The sequence below is a fragment of the Schistocerca gregaria genome, chromosome 2 (genome assembly GCF_023897955.1).
Source record: "Schistocerca gregaria isolate iqSchGreg1 chromosome 2, iqSchGreg1.2, whole genome shotgun sequence".
Classification (NCBI taxonomy): Eukaryota; Metazoa; Arthropoda; class Insecta; order Orthoptera; family Acrididae; genus Schistocerca; species Schistocerca gregaria.
Window position 1 is genome coordinate 391,018,605 of NC_064921.1, and position 22,120 is coordinate 391,040,724.

The window sequence follows — 22,120 nt, forward strand, 5'->3', positions numbered from 1 at the left end:
TTTGAACCTTTCAGCAATTTTTGGTAAAATAATCCAATTATTATTTTGTTCTGGTTGCCAAGAATGACCTCTGCCCATACTAACTCACAGGAACTGTCTGCTTAAATTTCATTACAAGATAAACTACTTCTAATAGCAACAAACACACCAATTGTGTTTAGCCTATCCTTTCTGAATACCATTATGTTCTTTGTAGGAATTTCGGTTGAACTTATTTCTGGCTTTAGTCAGCTTTCTGTTAGTGCTTGGAGCTCTGATACTTCCGCAACACAGCGATGACAATTTACGACTGTTATACTGATGGTTCCTGGATCTACGTTCTTCCTGTGTTCAACCTGCTCCCTTTGAGACTGAAGCTTTTTTTTTTTGTTACCACCCCCAAGATCATTTAACCTAAAAAACCACTCAGTCCCTACTACTTGGGTAGCTGCCTACTGCTTGTAGTGACTCCTGACCTATTCAGCAGAACCCAAAACCTAACCACCATATGGCGCAAGCCTACATGGTCACAGAACAATCGGGACTACTGACTCACACCTTCCACTCAGCTCTGTACCAGAGGTCCGCAATTAGCTGTGTCGACTATGCTGCAAATGATGAGCTTTGCTTTCATCGCACAAGCAAGACTGGCAGCCTTTACTACTTCTGTTAGCCACTCGAAACCAGAGAGAATCTCTTCTGATCCTAAGTGACACATATCATTGGCACCAACATGAGCCACCACCTGCAGCTGGCTGCACCATGTGCTCTTCATTACATCTGGAAGGACCTGTTCCACCTCCGGGATGGCTCTACACGGTACATGCATGGAGTGCACATTAGCTTTCTTCCCGTTCTTGGTAGCCATGTCCCTAAGGGCCCCTATAATGTGCCTAACATTGGAGCTCCCAATTACCTTTAATCCTACCCTTTATGATTATCAGCATCTTGCAGGCCAGGTGGTTTCCTCTGGAACAGGGCAAGCAATTGCATCTAGCTGAGGGACAGCGTCAGCCACATACAGCGCCTCGAACCTGTTTATCAGGCTAACCACAGAGGCCTTTCATTCGGCCACCTACATCAGAACGTGCGGAATGTCTGTTTGATCCCCATCACTGACCCACAACACTGATGCCCATCCACTGCACCCCCTTGCGGGTTCGGGGGTAAGAATAGGCCCGCAGTATTCCTGCCTGTCGTAAGAGGCGACTAAAAGGAGTCTCAAACTTTTTGGCCGTATGTGATGGTCCCCTGTTGGGTTTGACCTCCATCTCTCAAAATTTTCCGAAGAGCGAGCCGATTGGGGAAGGGCGCCTTACTTGGTCTTGCGATCAGACCTTTCGCCAGCTTATACACTGTTGAATTGCAGTCCTGTCCGCTCTCCATCTCTTGGGCATGAGTGTTTCTGCGTGCAGATTACACCTTGCACTGTGCAGTGTCTCTTTCTGCACCCACGGCGACCATGGACCACATGTTACCTAACATCCAGCACGGTAGCCAGTCCGTTGTGGTGGGGCCACCATGTACCCTGTTGGTTGTAGCCCCTTGACAACACAGAGATCGCTCTACTGATGCCTGCGCCGTTAACTCCCCACGTATGCCAAGGAGTAGATTCCTATCCTCCTGAGGTATCAGGACTCCTGGCAATGGCCATTCTGCCAGGTGGCTCTTGCCGTGGCTGGGTGGCGCCCTTGGGGAGGGCCCTTGGTCGGAGTAGGTGGCATCAGGGCGGATGACCCGCAATGAAGTGTGGTACATCGTCTCTCGCTGGTGGCCAGCCACCAGTAGTCTCTAAGCATTCTCAGGCTCAGTTTAACGCTCAAAAGTACGATCCAAAAACGTTCCCCTCTCTGGCCACACCGTGGGAGGAACGTAAATCTCAGGATGGCAGTAGCAGTTATTTGCCCCCCTTTCTTAGTTTGTACGAGGGCTGATGGGGAGTCTTTTCTCTCCACAAAGCCTCATTTCTTCGTCGAGCATTTAGAGGAGAAGTTTGGAGAGGTGGAGGGCTTGTCAAAAATGCGCTCTGGGTCAGTCCTGATACAAACGGCATCCTCTGCCCAGTCACGATGGTTACTCGCTTGTGACAAGTTGGGGGATGTTGCCGTTACGATCACACCCCATAAGAGTTTAAATATGGTCCAGGGGGTTATTTACCATAGGGATCTGTTTTTGCAGTCTGATGAAGAGCTGCGCGCCAATTTAGAGCGCCGAGGTGTACATTTCGTCCGGCGCATTCATCGGGCTACGAAGGAAAATCAGATTGCTACTGGTGCCTTCATCTTGGCCTTCGAAGGGGATACATTACCGGAAAAGGTCAAGGTGATGGTATACCGATGTGACGTTAAGCCCTATATCCCTCCCCCGATGCGGTGCTTTAAATGCTGGAAGTTCGGCCATATGTCTTCTCGCTGCACTTCCAGCCACACATGTCGAGATTGCGGACGCCCATCACATCTCAATACTCCATGTGCCCCGCCACCCATCTGTGTCAACTGCGGGGAGTCACCATTCACCTTGCTCGCCAGACTGCCGAATTTTTGCCTGTTTTTCTCCAATTGTGGCCGGATCGACGAGTAGTAAAACTCCTCCTGCCCCCTCGCCAGTGGGGGCCTCTACCCACCGGGTTGCTCCTTCGCCACCTACCTCAGGAGCAACACCATCCCACCCATCAGGGATGTCCCCCCCCACTTCTAAGCCGGAGAAGTGTCCAACTTCTTCGGCTTCTCACGCTCGCAAGGGGTCCCTTGGGTCCCTCCCTTCCCAGGTTTCTGCCAGTGAGAAGACTGACGACCGACAGTGGCATAAATGCCCACAATCAGCTGGTCGTAGGGCTTCACGATCCTCCTCCGTCCCAGAGACTGAATCGGTGAAGCCCTCCCAGCCAGTGCGAACCAAGGAACGGCGTGAGAAACCCAAGAAGAAGAGCTCTCAGCCCAAGGAACTCGCGGTGGCAGCCATCCCACTGCAACCTTCCAGCTCTGTGTCTCAGGATGAAGTGGAGATTCTGGCGTCCGCTGAGGACCTCGTCTGGCCGGTCCTTCAGACGCCATGGAAAGCACTATCACAGGTTCTCAATCGGAGGCAGCAGGTGACCCAGCGGCGTAATCTGCCTCCCCAGTCCCGTCACGCCTTTCTCAGCCATGGACAACAGCATCCTCCAGTGGAACTGCAGCGGTTTCTTACACCATCTAGCTGAGCTCTGCCAACTTATCAGCCTTCACCCTTTTCTCTGCATTGCTCTGCAGGAAACTTGGTTTCCGGCAATGCGAACCCCTGCCCTCCGTGGCTATAGGGGTTGTTTTAAGAACCAGGCAGCTTATGAAAGGGTGTCTGGTGGTGTCTGCATATATGACCTGAACTCTCTTCACAGCAAGTCTGTCCCTCTCCAAACACCTTTAGAGGCTGTCGCTGTTCGGGTGTGGACGCCACAGGCTGTTACCGTCTGCAGTCTTTACCTTCCGCCGGATGGTAATGTCGCGCAGCATGTCCTGGCTGCTCTGATAGCCCAATTGCCGCCACCTTTCTTGTTACTGGGCAACTTTAACGCCCATAACCATCTGTGGGGTGGGTCAGTGGCAACAGGTCGAGGCGCCGTCGTTGACTATTTATTGGCGCAGCTCGATCTCTCGATATTAAATGATGGTGCCTTCACACACTTCAGTGTGGCGCATGGCACATACTCCGCCATTGACCTTTCCATCTGTAGCCCTAGCCTCTTACTGTCTCTCCAATGAAGAGTGCATGATGACCTGTGTGGTAGTGACCACTTTCCGATCTTTCTGTCAGTGCCACAGCGTCAGTCTTCGGGGCCCCCCAGCAGATGGGCTCTGAATAAGGCTGACTGGGACTTGTTCTCCTCCACTGCCGCTATTGAGCCTCTCTCAAACGATGACATTGATGCAGTGTTTCAATCGGTCACCACTGGCATCGTTACTGCTGCCGAATCTGCCATTCCCCGTTCTTCTGGGTCCCCTCGGCAGCGGACTGTGCCTTGGTGGTCGCCTGAGATCGCTGAAGCGATTAAAGCTCACTGGCGGGCGCTCCAGCGTCACAAGCGACATCCCTCAATCGAACACCTTATCGCCTTCAAACGGCTGCGTGCGCGAGCCCTCTGCATTATCCGCCAATGCAAGTAGGAGTGCTGGGAGCGGTATGTCTCCACCATTGGCCTCCATGTCACTCCGTCGCAGGTCTGGGCCAAGATTCGCCGCCTCTATGGCTATCGGACCCCTGTCAGCATCCCTGCACTCTCACTGAATGGAGCAGTTTGTACTGACTCCAACGTCATTGCAAACCGCTTGGCAGAGCACTTTGCTCTGAATTCTGCTTCTGCCAACTACCTCTTAGGCTTCCGCTCCATTAAAGAGTGGATAGAACGTCGGAGTCTTTCTTTTTGCAGCCACCATCCTGAATTGCACAATGTTCCATTCAGTGAGTGGGAATTTTGCAGTGCCCTCGCCGCTTGTCCTGATACCGCTCCTGGGCCAGATAGCATCCACTCTCAGATGCATAGACACCTTTCAGTGGACTGCCAGCGACGCCTCCTCGACCTTTACAACCGCATTTGGGTCGAGGGTGAGTTTCCGTTGCAATTGTGGGAAAGTCTTGTTGTCCCCATTCTGAAACCAGGGAAGAACCCTTTGTAGGTGGACAGCTACCGTCCCATTTGCCTCACCAACGTTCTTTGCAAGTTGCTTGAACGGGTGGTGAGCTGGCGCTTGAATTGGGTACTGGAGTCTCGGGGCCTTCTGGCTCCGTCTCAGGGTGGGTTCCGTAAAGGCCGCTCCGCCGCCGACAACCTGGTGATCCTGGAGTCGGCCATCCGTACTGCCTTTGCCCGTCTGGTCGCTGTCTTTTTCGACATGCGGAAGGCATACGATACGACCTGGTGTCATCACATCCTTTCTACGCTTCATGGATGGGGTCTTCGGGGCCCTCTGCCGATCTGTATCCGCAATTTTCTGTCGTATCGTACCTTCCGCGTGCACGTCGTGGCCTCATATAGTTCCTCACAAGTCCAGGAGAACGGTGTGCCACAGGGTTCTGTTCTAAGTGTCTGTCTGTTTTTAATAGCCATTAACGGGCTCGCTGCGGCCGTGGGAAATTCTGTATCCGCTTCCCTGTATGCTGACGACTTTTGCCTTTACTACAGCTCTTTTGGCATTGCAGCTGCTGAGCTTCAGCTACAGGGCGCAATCCGTAAGGTGCAGTCTTGGGCTGTAGCACATGTTTTTCAGTTTTGACCTGCGTTGTGCATTTCTGCTGGCGACGCACTGTTCACACGGTGGTTTTAGTTTTTTATGGAAAAAAGGACCGATGACCATAGTAGCCTGGCCCCTTTACTCCCACAAACCAACCAACCATCCACTGCAGCTTCAAGCTGTGTAACCAAAGCCATCACAGCTTGGAACTGAGATTGAAGTGTCATCATCTCGGCTTTCATCTGCACACAGCAATCACAGTACCTGTGCATACTAACGGCCATGGAAAAATACACTACACAGACAAATTATTTATTTCTCGTTCGATCTGCCAGATACATTGCAGACAAATGACAGTTGACACACTACAGAACTCTACTGTAGGCATGGAGAGAAATGCAAGAACTGTATCCATAATACACAGAGATTCAAAAACTGAACCACCATAGCACTTGGGTGTGTCTAAATAATTCATTCCTGATTAGGATCTTGTGGAATATGTGACAAAATTGGTTTACTTTCAGACACAAATGAAAACCTGAGAACTGTGTCTGTTACATGTTAAATTAACACGCAGAAACGTAAAAAACTAAACTACGAAAACACACAGATGAAACTATACAACTCGCTCCTGGTTAGGAACTTGTAAAATGTCACAAAATCTGTTACTTTTCTGTTGCTGTTTGTGTCTTGACCAGCTGCTGCTGCCTGACATCTGTCACTGAGAAGTGGAAGGGGAAATGTGGCCTACTATCACAACTGGAATGCAATGTAGTGGACACTGCTCATTAGGAGACAATGTCATAACTGTTACAGTAAGAGAGGTCCATCTTCATGCTTGAATATCCTGTTGTGTGATATAATAAGAAAAGCCATCACATTGTCCATAATATGCCTATTGAAACTGTGAGAGAAATCTCTGTGAAATGAGTTACAGCCATACGAAAGTTTATCTAGCAACAGCTCTCATTGTGCTGCTCCCTACTGACAATGCTCAACAAAATATACATATGGTTACAAAGTTCAGAGAATAAATTTTTCACTCTGCAGTTGAGTATGCACTGATATGAAACTTCCTGGCAGGTTAAAACTGTGTGCTGGACCAAGATTCTAACATGACCTTTGGCTTTCCTTGGCAAGTGCTCGACCGACTGAGCTACCCAAGCTTAACATGATTCAGCCTCACAGCTTTGCTAGCGGCATCAGCTCATCTCCTACCTTCCAAACTTCACAGAGGTTTCAAAATAGAGCATTTGCCCACAGAAAAGCAAGTTCAAGTCTGTCTGACACACACTTTTAATCTGCTAGGAAATTTCAGGAAATCCTTGGTGGACAATAAATAACGGAAGGAGTAAAGATGAAAACTCACTGTACAGTTGAGATATTGAGCAGTCTGTAGGCAAACAAAAAAGAATGAAAACAAAGATAAGTTTTTGAATGCTTTCCTTCTTCAGAGGTAACTAGTAGAACAAATTATAGTGGCCTGGTCTGCAGTGATCTTTCTGGAGAGGTGGAAGAAATGTTCTTTTTGTCAGGATGGAGATCAGCTCTCGAATCTGGGCATCATGGTTTCAGTGAGATGGCGAGGGTTAGAAGAGTCCACCTGAGGAGTAAGATAGCTGCACCCAGACAGAACGTTAATGTAAACTCTTTATTATTCCAATGGATTTGAGCAGCTACAGGTGCATGCCCTTGTCCGGTGGTGGAGCATGGTCAGGCACTGATCTCGCAGCCATTGATATAGGATCGTTGTTGTAAAGACTGCATTAGGCTGCTACACACAATGTGGCCTCAGTGCAGAGGGACTTTTCATAGTAGAAGTTCCCTATCAGTGCTTTGTCAGATGATGATGTGGCTGACTGCTGTTACGGTGCTAGCAGGGCGACCTGAGTCCTGCCCAGCCGAGGCACGTGACATCTGGCTGGCGACAGTCAGTGTTGGCAAGCACACAGTTACTTGAAGGCTGCAGTTCTAGCCTCAGCCTGTCAGGCAGTGGCTGGTCCTGATTGGCAGGCAAACCTGTCAGTATTATGGCTGAACGATGGTGACCTCATGGCAGAAGCCAACACCGTGACTACTGATGACTCGGTGATTCGAGTGGTGACCTACTTGACCAGATGGCAGATGGCCTGAGTGTTGCTGTAGTCATATATGATACATCCTCTGGTGTTGGTAATTGCCTGGGAATTGACTGACAGGGAGATGGTACTGCAGGTGTCTCCTCTCCACCCTCCCACACACACACACACCCTTATCTCTTTACAAACTCACATTTGTCTCTACAACATTGTTGTCCTGATGACAGATTGCATAAGTTGGAGCGAGTGAGGGATGAAAGGAAGCACGAAGGGATAGAGAGATGTGAACAGAAGTGTGGGCGATGGCTGGGAGTAGAAGCAGCAAGCATACAGTATACATTATCCAGTCACATTAATGTGACCACTTCCTATGTTTGACATCAATGTGCAACAACTCACAAACAGCATGTGGCAGCACTAGCAGTATAGGGTATATAAAGTGTGTTTGGGGGGGGGGGGGGGGGGGGAGATACAGAAAACAGTGCAGTCATTGGTATAATGCAGAAACAGAGATATTTATGTGATGTCCAAAATAGCATGATCTTCAGGCCATCCCTTTCACTCTATAAACTATCTCCCACATAATCCGTCCAGCCAAAGTTGCCCAGTATGTTATAAGGCATGTCTTAGCTGACAACACATTTCCCTTGAAATGTCATTTGCTAACAGATTTGCTGTGCCATATCCACACGTGCCTCTGATCATAGGAGCATCCCCTTGAAAAAACTGCAAAGGAGAATTCCACTCATTAGTCAGTATCACCCTGGACTGGTATAACTTGACCGTATCATGTGGCAAAGCTTCAACTAACTTTAAACATGTCCCGAAATCAGGAAAGTTTCACCTACAATTCTTTCCAACTCTCCCAGAGTGATAGTATGCCATCCACACAGTCTAAGAAATTTCCTATTAAATTGTTATGCAACACGCTCTCCAACCCCATTGCTACAAGGGTCATATCAGTGTGGGAGATCCAGGTGCAAGACCTGCTTCATTCGCCATCCACGCCCTGTTCTGGCCCTGTCCCTGTCACTGTCACAGACATATCCTAACTTAAGAGGTAAGGCACCTGTTAAATCAGTCTTATCGTATAGCATGTCAGTCCCCCACTACGTATCAACTTCTTTTGATTGTTTAGATAGGAATTGTTCTAGTAACAGATTCTTTGATCCCTCAGTTCTCCTGGCCTCAATCGCTGCCAAGATCCTGGTCACACTCAGGTGCACCCCTGTTCATACACTGACCCTCCCTACCCCTTTCCCCACTTCTCACCCTACACTAACAGCTTTCTTTCAGCAGTCTCCCTATTCCTTGTGTTCTGTTCCCCCCATAGAGTCCACTCTTCCACATCACACATCATTGTGTGTCAGAGCTAGCTCATTTGTGCCACATTTACGTACTGTCTCACCTTTCCAGCTGCCATCTTCCCTTCCTTCCATCCCTCAGCTCCCTCCTCGCATCCTCTGTCCCCTTGCCTACTCCATCTGGTACAACTCCTCATTCCAGTAGTAGTAGTAGCAGTAGCAGTGGTGGTGGTGGTGGTGGTGGTGGTGGTGGTTGTGGTTGTGGTTGTGGTTGTAGTAGTACTAGTTGTTGTTGTTTTTTGTGGGGGGGGGGGGACTGGGAGAGAGGGGAGGTGGAGGGGGGCGCCTAGTTTCGATAGAAGTTGCACAGTAGGAACATAAAAATATTTTGGGTTGCGGAATATCATTGAAGTGTCTGCCAAAAATCGACAGACCCCTGTTGCTGTTTCTTTTTTGTCAGTTGTTTGCAGAGACTGGAAAGGATATGGTAGAAAAATGCAGTAGTTAGGGGAGCTATATTTGATGTATGAAACTGTCAAACAATGGAAAATCCGGGGTTTAATGTAACAATATTATGAAAAGGAAAGTTGCTACTCACCATACAGCGGAGATGCAGAGTCGCAGATAGGCACAACAAAAAGACCATCACAAATAAAACTTTTGGCCAGCAAGACCTTCATCAAACACACACACACACACACACACACACACACACACACACACACACGACTGCAGTCTCTGACAACGGAAGCCACAGCAACTTTCCTTTTCATAATACTATATGAAATTGTGGTTGATTACACTATAATTAACACAGGCACAGGTGACGCCAACAGTGGGAGTCTGATGCCCCGTGCACAAAAACTGCCACAGCCATGGGTGGTAGCTGTGGAAGCAATTTGTAATTTCAAAAGCTTTATTTTTATCTTTCTGTGTTTTGAATAAAAAGAAGTTTATCAGCTAAAAAATGAAGAGTATAATGATGTAGTAAAGGAATGATTATTTGAGTGATACCCACAACCAGTCAGTAAAATGTGGTAGACACAAACAGGCTGTTCCAAAATTGCACCGACAAACTTTGAGGGGGTACAGACATCTTGAGGAACAAAATGAGGATACGGCCCAGTGTCGGGAAATGTCATCTAGTGTTGCTGAAGGGTGTCGAAGCTGTAGGCACCGGTGCGTGTGTATGTATATACATACAAGGTAATTCCATCATGATGTTACAAACTTTCAGGAATGGTGGAGAAGGATAAATGTATTAGTTTGAGGTAAGGGACCTGGTGACAGAAACGAATGAGCCTAAAGTTATAAGTGAAAATCGTTTCGATATCTGACAGTGGGACATGTGTACCGATACTGGTATTGCTAAGGTAGTAAGGTATGTAGCTTTTAGAGGTGGTAGTATGGAGGAAAACTAGAAATAAATATTTAGTAACCATTGGCTCTAAAATGCATACCTTTGGAGCTATGAACACTTGTTCATCTTCACTGCATGTTTACTAGATTTTTTTTCTTCTTTTGGTCCATACTGTCACCTCTGAAACTTACCTACCACACAATCTGAGCAACAACATTACCGGAACATGTATTTCACTGTCAGAGGTATCAGAACGATTTTCACTTATACTTTTCGAATCATATGTTTCTGGACCAGGGTCCCTTACCTCACGTTGATACATTTAACCTTCTGTCACCCCAAAAGTTTGTGATGTCACCACCCTGTATATACAAGCAGACACACTGACACCTGTAATATCGATGCTTTATAGCCTCATTGGATGACATTTTTGGACACTGTTTCCTATACTCATTTATTTAAAGACACCTTCTACATCCCCTCAAAGTTCGGCGGTGTAATTTTGAAACACTACGCGTATCAAATGGAACAATGCAGCTTTTAAAGGTATGGTGATAGTTTCAAGCAAACAATAACAGGAACTTGATAGACTGTGTTGAACTGAACAAAATTATTTGAAAATGTTTACAGGAGAAGTAAGAAAATACCATAAAAATGGATAGCAGAAATGGATGGGAAGAAATGAAAGTATGAATAAAATAATCTTATGTTGCATAGGAATCACATTTTGTCAGTGAATATAGCAAGTGGGACAGTAAGTCCCAATAAAGACAAAACTGTACAAGAATTTTGTGTAGTTTGAGAGATTAGTCAGAAATACATATGGTTTATTAAGAAATAATGACATTCTGGAGGTAATTCCAGAGGAGATGTAGCAACTGTTGAGGTTAGAAGTAGTTATAGGTGGTTGGATTGATGGTATTCCAGCCAAGTAGCACAGTAGAATCTTGCAAAAGTATTAACAGAATGTCTCAGAGGAAGACAGTTGCATGATACTGGATCAATGCTGTAACTATTGTAGTTCAAAAGAAAGAAGAGAGCAAATACATAAGAAACTACAGACATGTCACCTCTCTCTACATAATGTTCATCATATTCAGTGAAAGCATTACCAACTGCATAGAAAAACTATGTTTTTTACAAATTAAAAAAACCAAATTTGCTTTAGAATTGGATATAGTGCAATGGTTCATTTGCAAGTTGCTAAATGTTATAATAAGGAATAATACATATGCTAATGCCACAGCTTTCATTAGACTTCACCAGAATGATGAAAAATTTAGAAATGAAAGAGGAATGAACCGAGGAGACTCATGTCTCCAAAACTATTCTCAGCAGTCCTAGAGGAAATTTCCATATCCTCAAACCGGGATAACGGAGAAGACTACACATGGATGTAACTTATTTTAACGACCCTCATTTTGCCAAAGCTGTTGTACTGTTTGCCTCTTGTCCAGATAAGCTTTAACAAAAAATCCTAAGTCATGTGTAACTACTATATTGAAAAGCAAACAGCAGAAATTTACAATGAAGTCATAGAACCAAATGATCAGTTGTCGAGTTTATGGCAGTTTAAGACAGCCGGACAAGCAGAAAAAATGTTAAAGAGAAGAGTAAGATGGTCTGAAGCACTTTTGTTTTAATTTAATAGTATATTAGAGATTAAGCCCTTGATGTGTCTGAAAAGGAAATTTTAATGTCAGTGTGTATTACTAGTGCGTACTTATGACAGTGACTGTGGACTTTGAATGCAGAAATTACTGAAAGAAAATTGAGGCTTATTCACCGGGTAATGGAGAGATGCATGTTGGAATTACAGGATTGATAGGAAAACAAACAAATCGACTATGTGATAGTCTCAAGTGGAAGACATAATTATGAATGCAGTGGAAATGAAATAGATGTATCTGTGATATATAAACCAGCTAAACTGATAGGTTCAGCAAGGGCTGGATCCTGAGAGATAAGAAGCGGTAGGGATTATGACCTAATGTAGGTGGATCAAAGGTATTAGAATGTATATAAACAGGAGCAGCATGTATGCCTGCAACTGAAGTCTGTACTGTAGTGTGATGTCCAGAGGAGCCCTTCATCAAGCAGCAGACATCTAAGAACAGAGCTCTCCTTGCTTCAGTATAAGGATTATTTGATGTGTATTATCCGCTTGGGTTCCTTGTCTCAAGTGGTATTAAATTTTATGCACAGATGTTAGATCATCATGTATAAGACCTCGTTTTCTTAAAGATAATTTGCTTTTATTGCTATATTGTTGATACAGTCATTCTTTGGTTTAATGCATAGGAAATTCCAGCTGCATTATTAGAACACTGAGGCAGCATTCTTCACCACATCAGGTTCTCTGTGGTTGTGGAGTAAGGTAATGTGCTGCCCTATTTTAACAAAGAGGTCAGCTTATGACATAACCTCGGCATTTGAATAAAACCTAACACACAAGGACATTTATTTGTATGTTGTCAATGATGATGGACTGGTACAAATGATTTCTATAGACCAGGGAATTGGCATAGTACCCAATCACTGTCAAAAAATGAGACAACGGGAAGTAGTATTTTGACGATATGGCTGCAGTAATAGGCAAAGCTTGAAGCCATTGCAGAAATAACGTGGGGAAAAAACCCTACTCATCGGAAAAGAGCAAAATACTGACTGTGACTATTAATGAGTAAGAAAAACTTAATCCTGAAGAAGTAAACATTAAATCAATTCTTGGGTGAGCATTGCAACTCTTGAAGCCTGTTAAGGATAATATACTGGGTGGGAGTGCAGTTATTATTACTATGAACAAGCAGTGGTACTGTTGCTTATCAATATTGGGATGTTATATGAGTGACATCTATGCATCTTTCCCCCCCCCCCCCCCCCTCCCCCTTGAAACTGATATAATTGTAGTTCATTCATTTTGTTTTGCTACATTATTTACACTGTAAATATTCTTCATTGTTTTAGGCCATCGAACACCCTGCGTCAACTTCAAGAACAAAACACACTGCTGCTTAGAGTGTGCCAGGAACTGAACCAAGAATTAGCAGAAGTTCAAGAAGAAAGGGCCTCTTTGGAAATGCAGTTGGAGCATCTCAGAAGTCACCTAACAGAATGAAAGCCCTTAAATTAAAGAGTATATTGTGTACTGGAATTTCTCAAAGTACTGTCTTGTACTTTTCTGGATACAAGGCAATTTTCAGTTATAGAATTCTTTATTGCATGGATAAGAGACAGTTGTGGAGTCTAAAAAATATATATGTTTATTATGCTATTTTGTAATAATCTATGAAGAGAATTAAGGTTGAAACTGCTAGATAGTTTTTGACATAGATGTATGTTAAAATGTGCAGTTTATTTTATATGTTGACATGTATGTCAGAAAGAAGGGAAGAAATCTGTTAGATAATTTTAAGTTCCAGGCAGTTACTAATATAGTAAAAAGACCTCCTTAAAATGTGTTGTTTACTGAGAAACAGTCAATGGCATTGACTGCTAAATGTGCTTTGTATGTAGTCAAGAGATCATAAAAAACCTATGCTGGACACTCCAGATTGGCTTGTTTTGCAGAGTATATGCAGTTACTATGGTGTTCTAAAATAATGCTTCAAGGTGCCACAAGTATTATTGTGTTAGTGCTGTACATTTTGTACATTGGTGCTCTTGTTCAATTGAGTTGTTTTGCCTGAGAAGTTTGGAAGTTGTGGCCAGAGGTGTATTTTTTATCTTGGGAGTTTTTCCTAGACAGATTACCTCTCTTGTGCTCAATATATGCCTTTTATATTGTTATTGTTGACCTTTGTAATTGAACATGTAGTTATTAATATATGAGAGCATGTAAAAGCAAAGATTCCAAATTGTGAATGTAATTTTTAAATTTACTATTTTTTTAATTCATTGTAATGATAATGGGGATGTTATTCAACATTATTTTTGTTTGTTTGTATGTGAAGATTGAAGTATACATGTTTGTCTTTAATATACTGACAGTTTTGGTTAGTTACTGTTGCTGAAACATTTATGTGAAGTTAAAGAGGCAGCTAATCCAAAAAAGTTGTAGAAGCCATTATATTTGCCTGCTGACCTTGTTGACAGAAAATTGTCATAAATTGCCCATTCATATGGCAGCATCTCCATTATTTACTGTCTGTGTAGAGATGGAAGTGCTCTGATTGAAATTTTATAGCAAAATTCTCTGTGCATGTGTATTGATAGCAGGTTGAAGTATGGAAGAGTTCCAGACCAGATCTAGTTGCATGAGTGTATTGTCCAGTGAGTGACGTGGGAAAACTTTTTTGTGCCATAAAATAAGATAATTTGGAAGTAAATGAAACTGGGAATGTACAGTCAGTGTCACAAAAACATTGGATGGAGCTTCATGTAATGCTCACCTTTGGTTACACACATTCAGAATTAGAGATACTTGGTACTGTCGCAGTACTTGTTGTGTTAAGACTTTTATGTGCTGATGAGTTCATGAATATTTGTATGATCTGATTTTCTTTTCTTTTTCTGTTTTGTATCCTAATGAGAGTGAAGCTTTCTGTGCACTTGAAAGGATGGTAGTCTACATTGTGTGTGCTAATTTAAAACAAAACAAGAAAATCCCAATAATTATGAACTAGAGTAGATAATTAAAAAGACTATACAAAGGAATATTGTGCAACTGTGCGATATTGTAGGAAAAAAACTGAATTGAATCTTCATATTTTGCAACCAAAGATTTGCTTTCAGGCCAAGGGACAGCAGAGATTAGGACATGATTAAAAATAGGATCCCAGAATCTATAGAAAATATACTATGAGGCTCCTTAACCACCCTTCCCAATCCTCAATTAAAGGTGTTGCATCAAAAGCTTGTATAGGTAGTGTATTAAGATTGAAGTATTTTGCTGTTTTTAACATCATAGATCTGAATTACATGAGTAATTCAGTTAAGCATATGGGTAAATTGCAAAATTCCAATTTCCATTGTCAATCTTATTTATTTTCATCTCTCTGGCTATTTGTTCTGTGATTAAAGAGCCTTGTAGCAGTTCATATTTTGTGATCGAAAGTCCATACTGCTAACTCATGAATTACCTCGAAGCAAGAGGTTTTTTTTCCAAAAGTTATGTATTCACATAATTCTGTTTTTGGTAACTGTAACCAGTATAATTCCAGCAAGTTGTATATTGGTTATTTTTTCACTTAACGTGGTTATAGCTGTACAAAGCCAATTCACACAGAGTTTATTGATCCATACCGTACCCTTTCTTATCAGTATGTTACCATTATTTTTATACAAAAGAAAAGGAAAGGAAAGAAACAAGCACCAATTTTTGTTCCTTCTTCAACAACTTAATATTCAAATTCTGTTTGTTTTGTTATTGTAATTGTTTGTAATTAACAAGGTCATTTCTTTTTCTAACAGAATCTGCAATTCAGACTAATACACAGAAAACATTGTTTCCATCTCTCTAATCCCTAATCCCAGCAATCAATTTAAAAGAACTTGGGGATGTGTTCCATTGTCCCTTCTTCATATTTGATATTAACATACATGGAATGAATGTTTGTATAATCTGGGGTTGACTGTGAATATTTATACAAACACTAATTATATGGAGTTATTGTGATAAAGAACATGCAAACAGTGGAATCACATCTTTCGTTTTTAGTCCTTGTTTCAGTGGTCACAGTACTGTTCTATTTTTCTTTTCTTTTCTTTCTCTTTTCTTTTAAAAAAAGAAGAAGCGAGAGTGCATTTTCTTGTGTATAATATGAATGGAAAGAAGTGTTGAATAGATTGCCAGCAGTTATGCCACCACCTGCTTATTCATTTCTGTCTGTTTATAGACTGCTGTGTTATAGGTATGTATTTGTGTATGGAGTGTATATTTATTGAGATGTACATTTGATTTACCCATGTTATGTGTTGTCTTAATGTAGCAGTCATGATTTAAGCAATATGTGTGAAACTTGATACACTTGTATGTATTATACTTCAGTGAGATTATTCATACTCAACTTAGGACTAGCTGATTAGTGTGCCACATGGCAATATCTGTTAACGTTAGTTGGTGCAGTTTGTATGTATCATTTGCAGTAAGTTCCCTCATCGCCAACTTGAAATGACATATTTTCCTTCAGAATGAATTTTTACTCTGGGGAAAATCTCTTTCTTTTTGTAGTGAAGTTTATGTTGCTGTTGCCATAAAAGAGCAGATAGCATATGTAACACCTAATAGACAAAATCAGCTATGCTAAGCTGATAAATGGGCGTTAGGTGATGAAGGTGGGATCTGAGATGTTTGAGAGGAATAAAGGGAGAAAAAAGTTGCGCTACATTGGGTCTTAAGCTTTTGGTACAAAATGAATAATGTGCTCTTCCCACTTTCTACTTGGTTTGGATTTTTACCCATGTTGTATGAAATGTAGACTATATATTTTATCAGAGCAGTTGTTGATTTAGCAAATTTTAGGTAATTGCTCCTCACACTTTACTCCAGTGCTTGCTTTGCCCCCTGCAGTCTTGTAAACAAATTTTGTTTTTTACCTGAGAATGATAATATTTGTTTAGTTACTAAAATGTCAATATGACAAATTGAGAAAGCTCTTGTAGTCACCAGACAGGTGACGCATATCATAACCTGCTATAATGTTAGTGTTCTTATTTTTTCATTTGTCATTATATCACCATGTAGTTCAGTCTTTCAGCTAAAACTGCACAACTTGATTAAGAAGCAAATAAGTAATCTCATTATCAGTGTTGATGATTCTAGTAACACTCTATTTTCTGTGCTGTGATAATGTTTATAAAATATATTATTTTTTTATTTACATAAAAGTGACCAAAAATATTGAATATTTTTACCTTGTTGCCTAGTTTCATGTACACTATTTGCTGGCCACAACTTTAAACATTTGTTGTGTGTGTCATGCTTGTGACAGACTACCCGTAGCATGGTATTTCGTTGCATCTACATGTTAAATATATTTGAAGTCACAGAATGCTATGTGAATGAGACGTCATATAAAGAGTTTTACTGTTATCTAAAGCATATGGTGCAGTTTTGTAATAGCTGCAGAGAAATGTTGTATTAATAGGCAATAAACTTGCTTCAAAATGCTTTTCCAAAATTATTTATAATTCTGAACTTGTATAGTCGACACACTGCTCACAAGTCCTTTACCTGTAGATAAGAGTCTTGCTTTTTTGTAATATTTAAACCTCAGTTCTATTCAGTTCTTAAGGAGTCAGCTTTTTTTTCCATGTTTCTGCATTGTTGCAAATGATGTACTGGTAACACATGCGAAGAGTGTGGCATATTTGATGACTTTGAAAGTGAAGAAAAAAAAAGTTTTTTTTCTGTTAATGTCATAATTTTGAAATACATGTACTGCAGTTACTAAGAACTGCAATATGGTTGAGACCTTCACATGGTGCATTAAATTGCACTTTTTCTAGAAATTGTGTAAGTTAAAATCAAAGAAAGACTGTGCCTATTCTTTTTCTTGTTTTGTCCCAGTGTCTCAACTGTTGTTCTTTTGTCATGTATTGTTTTTAACTGTCATTATTTTGTCACCTATTGTCTTTGTCCCTTTGTGATTTTCACAATTTTCTAAATTGAAATTTCCGTTTTATACATGGCGTAGAATTGTTCAGTTACTTACCTTGCACCTTCACATCCCCATGATTGTTTTCCTTCCTCCATTCCTTCGTTCAGTCTCACAGTGTGTAACATGCTTTCCTGCATGTGGGAAGGCTCTTCAGGTACATGGAATGAGTTAATAAATAAATAGAGCAACAGCAGCTAATAAACAGAAGCTTCTGCTGTATATCATTAATTAAAAACTGCTTATGCAGAATTAGAGGCATTAGTGCCAAGCTGTTCTTTAAATGATTTACGAATAAGGCTTACTTTATTTTGAACTTTTTTTACCAAAACACATGCATTTTAAATCCACATAATACATGATTTTTTTTAAGACTCTTGTCTTTCTTGAAATGGTGAAGCATGAGCTTGCTTAACAGTTTTGCACAAGAGTATAGAATCAAAGACAAACGTTAAGTTACATGTACATGTGTATCTTACCTTGTAATTGTTTACAATTCATCAGAAACTGATGTTAATGTCTTCTGATTTTCTTAAAGTGTTACATTCATCATGGAGTTTTACTACTTATGTCTTTTGAGTATGCTTCAGATTTTGATGTAACTAAAAATCTGTCATGGGGTGCAGAACTTGTGGGGAAATTAAATTAAATTCTTTTGAAATAGTAAATGCTGAAAATAGCAAAATTAAAGTATGCATTCAACTTCAAAAAATAACCTTGGTTTGGCAGATGATTGCAGGTGTGAAAATTGTGAATGAATGAGAAACGATACAGGCATCATATATCGAGTGATACATTTCCTTGTGCAGTGTGTGGAACACATTGGTGCAGAGTCCATGGCTGCAGTACCTACAGGGTGTTTCAAAAATGACCGGTATATTTGAAACGACAATAAAAACTAAACGAGCAGCGATAGAAATACACCGTTTGTTGCAATATGCTTGGGACAACAGTACATTTTCAGGCGGACAAACTTTCGAAATTATAGTAGTTACAATTTTCAACAACAGATAGCGCTGCAAGTGATGTGAAAGATATAGAAGGCAATGCAGTCTGTGGGTGCGCCATTCTGTACGTCGTCTTTCTGCTGTAAGCGTGTGCTGTTCACAACGTGCAAGTGTGCTGTGGACAACATGGTTTATTCCTTAGAACAGAGGATTTTTCTGGTGTTGGAATTCCACTGCCTAGAACACAGTGTTGTTGCAACAAGACGAAGTTTTCAACGGAGGACCGAAAAGCGATACAATAAAGGATCTGTTTGAAAAATTTCAACGGACTGGGAACGTGACGGATGAACGTGCTGGAAAGGTAGGGCGACCGCGTACGGCAACCACAGAGGACGTGCATCTAGTGCAGCAGGTGATCCAACAGCGGCCTCGGGTTCCCGTTCGCCGTGTTGCAGCTGCGGTCCAAATGACGCCAACGTCCACGTATTGTCTTATGCACCAGAGTTTACACCTCTATCCATACAAAATTCAAACGCGGCAACCCCTCAGCGCCGCTACCACTGCTGCACGAGAGACATTCGCTAACGATATAGTGCACAGGATTGATGACGGCGATATGCATGTGGGTAGCATTTGGTTTACTGACGAAGCTTATTTTTACCTGGACGGCTTCATCAATAAACAGAACTGGCGCATATGGGGAACCGAAAACCCCCATGTTGCAGTCCCATCGTCCCTGCATCCTCAAAAAGTACTGGTCTGGGCCGCCATTTCTTCCAAAGGAATCATTGGCCCATTTTTCAGATCTGAAACGATTACTGCATCACGCTATCTGGACATTCTTCGTGAATTTGTGGCGGTACAAACTGCCTTAGATGACACTGCGAACACCTCGTGGTTTATGCAAGATGGTGCCCGGCCACATCGCACGGCCGACGTCTTTAATTTCCTGAATGAATATTTCGATGATCGTGTGATTGCTTTGGGCTATCCGAAACATACAGGAGGCGGCGTGGATTGGCCTCCCTATTCGCCAGACATGAACCCCTGTGACTTCTTTCTGTGGGGACACTTGAAAGACCAGGTGTACCCCCAGAATCCAGAAACAATTGAACAGCTGAAGCAGTACATCTCATCTGCATGTGAAGCCATTGCGCCAGACACGTTGTCAAAGGTTTCGGGTAATTTCATTCAGAGACTACGCCATATCCATGGTGGATATGTGGAAAATATTGTACTATAGTGTTTCCCAGACCGCAGCGCCATCTGTTGTTGACAATTGTAACTACTGTAATTTCGAAAGTTTGCCTTCCTGAAAATGTACTGTTGTCCCAAGCATATTGCAACAAACGGTTTTTTTCTATCGCTGCTCGTTTAGTTTGTATTGCCGTTTCAAATATACCGGTCATTTTTGAAACACCCTGTAGCTGTATGTTTCGTAAAACGCCATGATCACAAAAAATTTATATAATAACTCGATTTTACATGTTTTATAACGCAAACTCGTAAATCTGTGTTATGATTGAAAGTAGCTAAGATTTTGGTTTTTATGTTTATCTGTGTATATGTGTCCTTCCTAAAAGAACGCGATTTTACACAAAAACATTTTTTTTTATAAAAATGCGAATTTTGTGTATCTCGGAAACGGCTTTAACGATGTGGACAAAATTTTATATTTAGACAAGGATTTTGATTTTTAAGTTTGTCTATATAGGCGTGTTTCTGACCTCCTTGACATTTTCAGACATGTTCTGCGATTTATGAGTAAGATGTAGAACGTTTTGGCATTCTGTAAGAATCGCGCCACCGTAGACTAGAAAGAATTATGAACGAATCGTAGAAATCGATACGCATTGTGCGATTGAACAGCAGGAATCGTTTGCTGAAAAAGAATCGTGTTGGCCAACTCCAATGTAAGGAAGGCACTTCGACATTGGTGGCAGAGACAGCACGGTGGCACGGTTGAAAATGAACTGGTGCCGGTAACACTGCTATAAAAATAAATCTGTGAAACGTTTACAAGAATAAAAAGGTCTTTTACGTGAACATTGATCTTAAAGGGCAGCTCCTTATTTAGTAAGGACAAGACTCAATCAAGCCTGCTTTTCGATGAGTACATCTAATATCATTTGATGGAAGTGTATAGCTTATACATTATTGTTCAGTACATTTTGTTTCAATTAAATACATATTGAAGACTTGGGGTGACAAAATCTAAAGGTGGTCCAATGTAGACAACCCTCCTCCATTTCCTATAAGTATTCTCTTTATTTCTCTTAACCCTGTTTTATTTGTGTGGCTAAGTAGTAGGAAAATAAATTACATGTATTTATTTTGTAGGGACTACCGCTCACGAAAGGTAAAGGAGTCGGAATAGTAGCAGTGGAAGCGATGACGATCATAAGAAAAATGGTCACAATCATCACCTAAAGGTGACGCTAAACAACAATCAAATTCATCAGCAGCACCTGTAACTATAGCCCCCTGTTCACTATTCTCCCTCAACAGCCCAACTAACTTGTGTGTCCAAAGATGATTCGGAAATTGTAACTAATAGTTACTGCAATGAAAATGATCTGGGTCGGTTTATTGGGCTAACTACCCAGCTACCAGTGGACAAGTAGAAGGATCTCTTAGTAAATCCTTGGATCCCTTCAAATAATTATGATTTTGTACGTGATGCAAGCCATTTGTGAAGAAAATTTAATCATGCATGGTTAAATCAACATGCATCATGGCTAGTATACTACAAGTTTGTGAAAGACGCCCTATGCAAGCACTGTGTTTAGTTCCCTACTGTCACTGTCACTGGCACTGTCACTGTTAGAGGCGTTTTGGGATCTTTATCAATAGGCCATTCACAAAATTCAAGAATATGCATGAAGACTCTCGGAAACATGTTAAAACCCACATTCACTTAATAGCGTCAGCTGCAGCAAAATCTTTTCTTGAAAATGTACCTGTGGACGTCCAATTGCAGAATGTGCACCAAAGAGTGATCGATGAAAACAGGCAAATACTGCCATCCATCCATTCTTTCTTGTATAGTGTTTTGCGGCACACATGATATGCCTCTTAGAGGAAAACAGACGGATGAAGGTGTTTTATTAGAATTACTGAACTTAAGAATCGATTCTGGCGACGACAAGTTAAGGAGTCATCTGAAAAAATGTCGCCGCAATGCTGTTTACACATCGCCAAAAATACAAAATGAATTCATAAATTTGTGTGGCGATGGTATTAAGGAGAATATAATCACTGACATTAAAAAAGCGACGTTTTATGCAGTCTTGGCTGATGAAAAAGCTGACATAGCTGGGAAGGAACAGCTATCGATAGCGTGCGGTCCTACGACGAAAGAAAAGTGAAAATCCGGGAAGAATTTGTAGGTTTTATAGAACTGAAGTCACAAAAAGCCTCTTCAATCGCCGAAGCAATTGACAGTTTCTTGATCAGTAATAATCTTCCAGCAGAAGACTGTGTAGGATTTGGCTTCGATGGCTATTCTACAATGACAGGTAGAGAGAGTGGTGTACAAACCATTTGAATAAAGAAATATTATCGAGCATCATACGTTCATTGCTCAAGCCACGAACTCAACCTTGTGGTGAATGATGCAAACGCAGTGCTGGAAATCAGGAATACTGTTG

At 41.9% G+C, this 22,120-nt stretch overlaps 1 protein-coding gene across 2 annotated transcripts in view; it reads left to right on the plus strand.

Annotated features, from left to right (window-relative positions):
- The window catches only part of LOC126321511 (ralBP1-associated Eps domain-containing protein 2), a 118,474-nt gene extending 101,425 nt beyond the window's left edge, over nt 1-17,049 (plus strand). For both annotated transcript variants that reach the window (XM_049994190.1, XM_049994191.1), the window contains one exon: nt 12,893-17,049. In XM_049994190.1, coding sequence (XP_049850147.1) covers nt 12,893-13,043 — 151 coding nt within the window. In that variant the 3' untranslated portion in view covers nt 13,044-17,049. The remainder of the gene's footprint in view (nt 1-12,892) is intronic.
- The last annotated feature ends 5,071 nt before the right edge of the window (nt 17,050-22,120 follow it).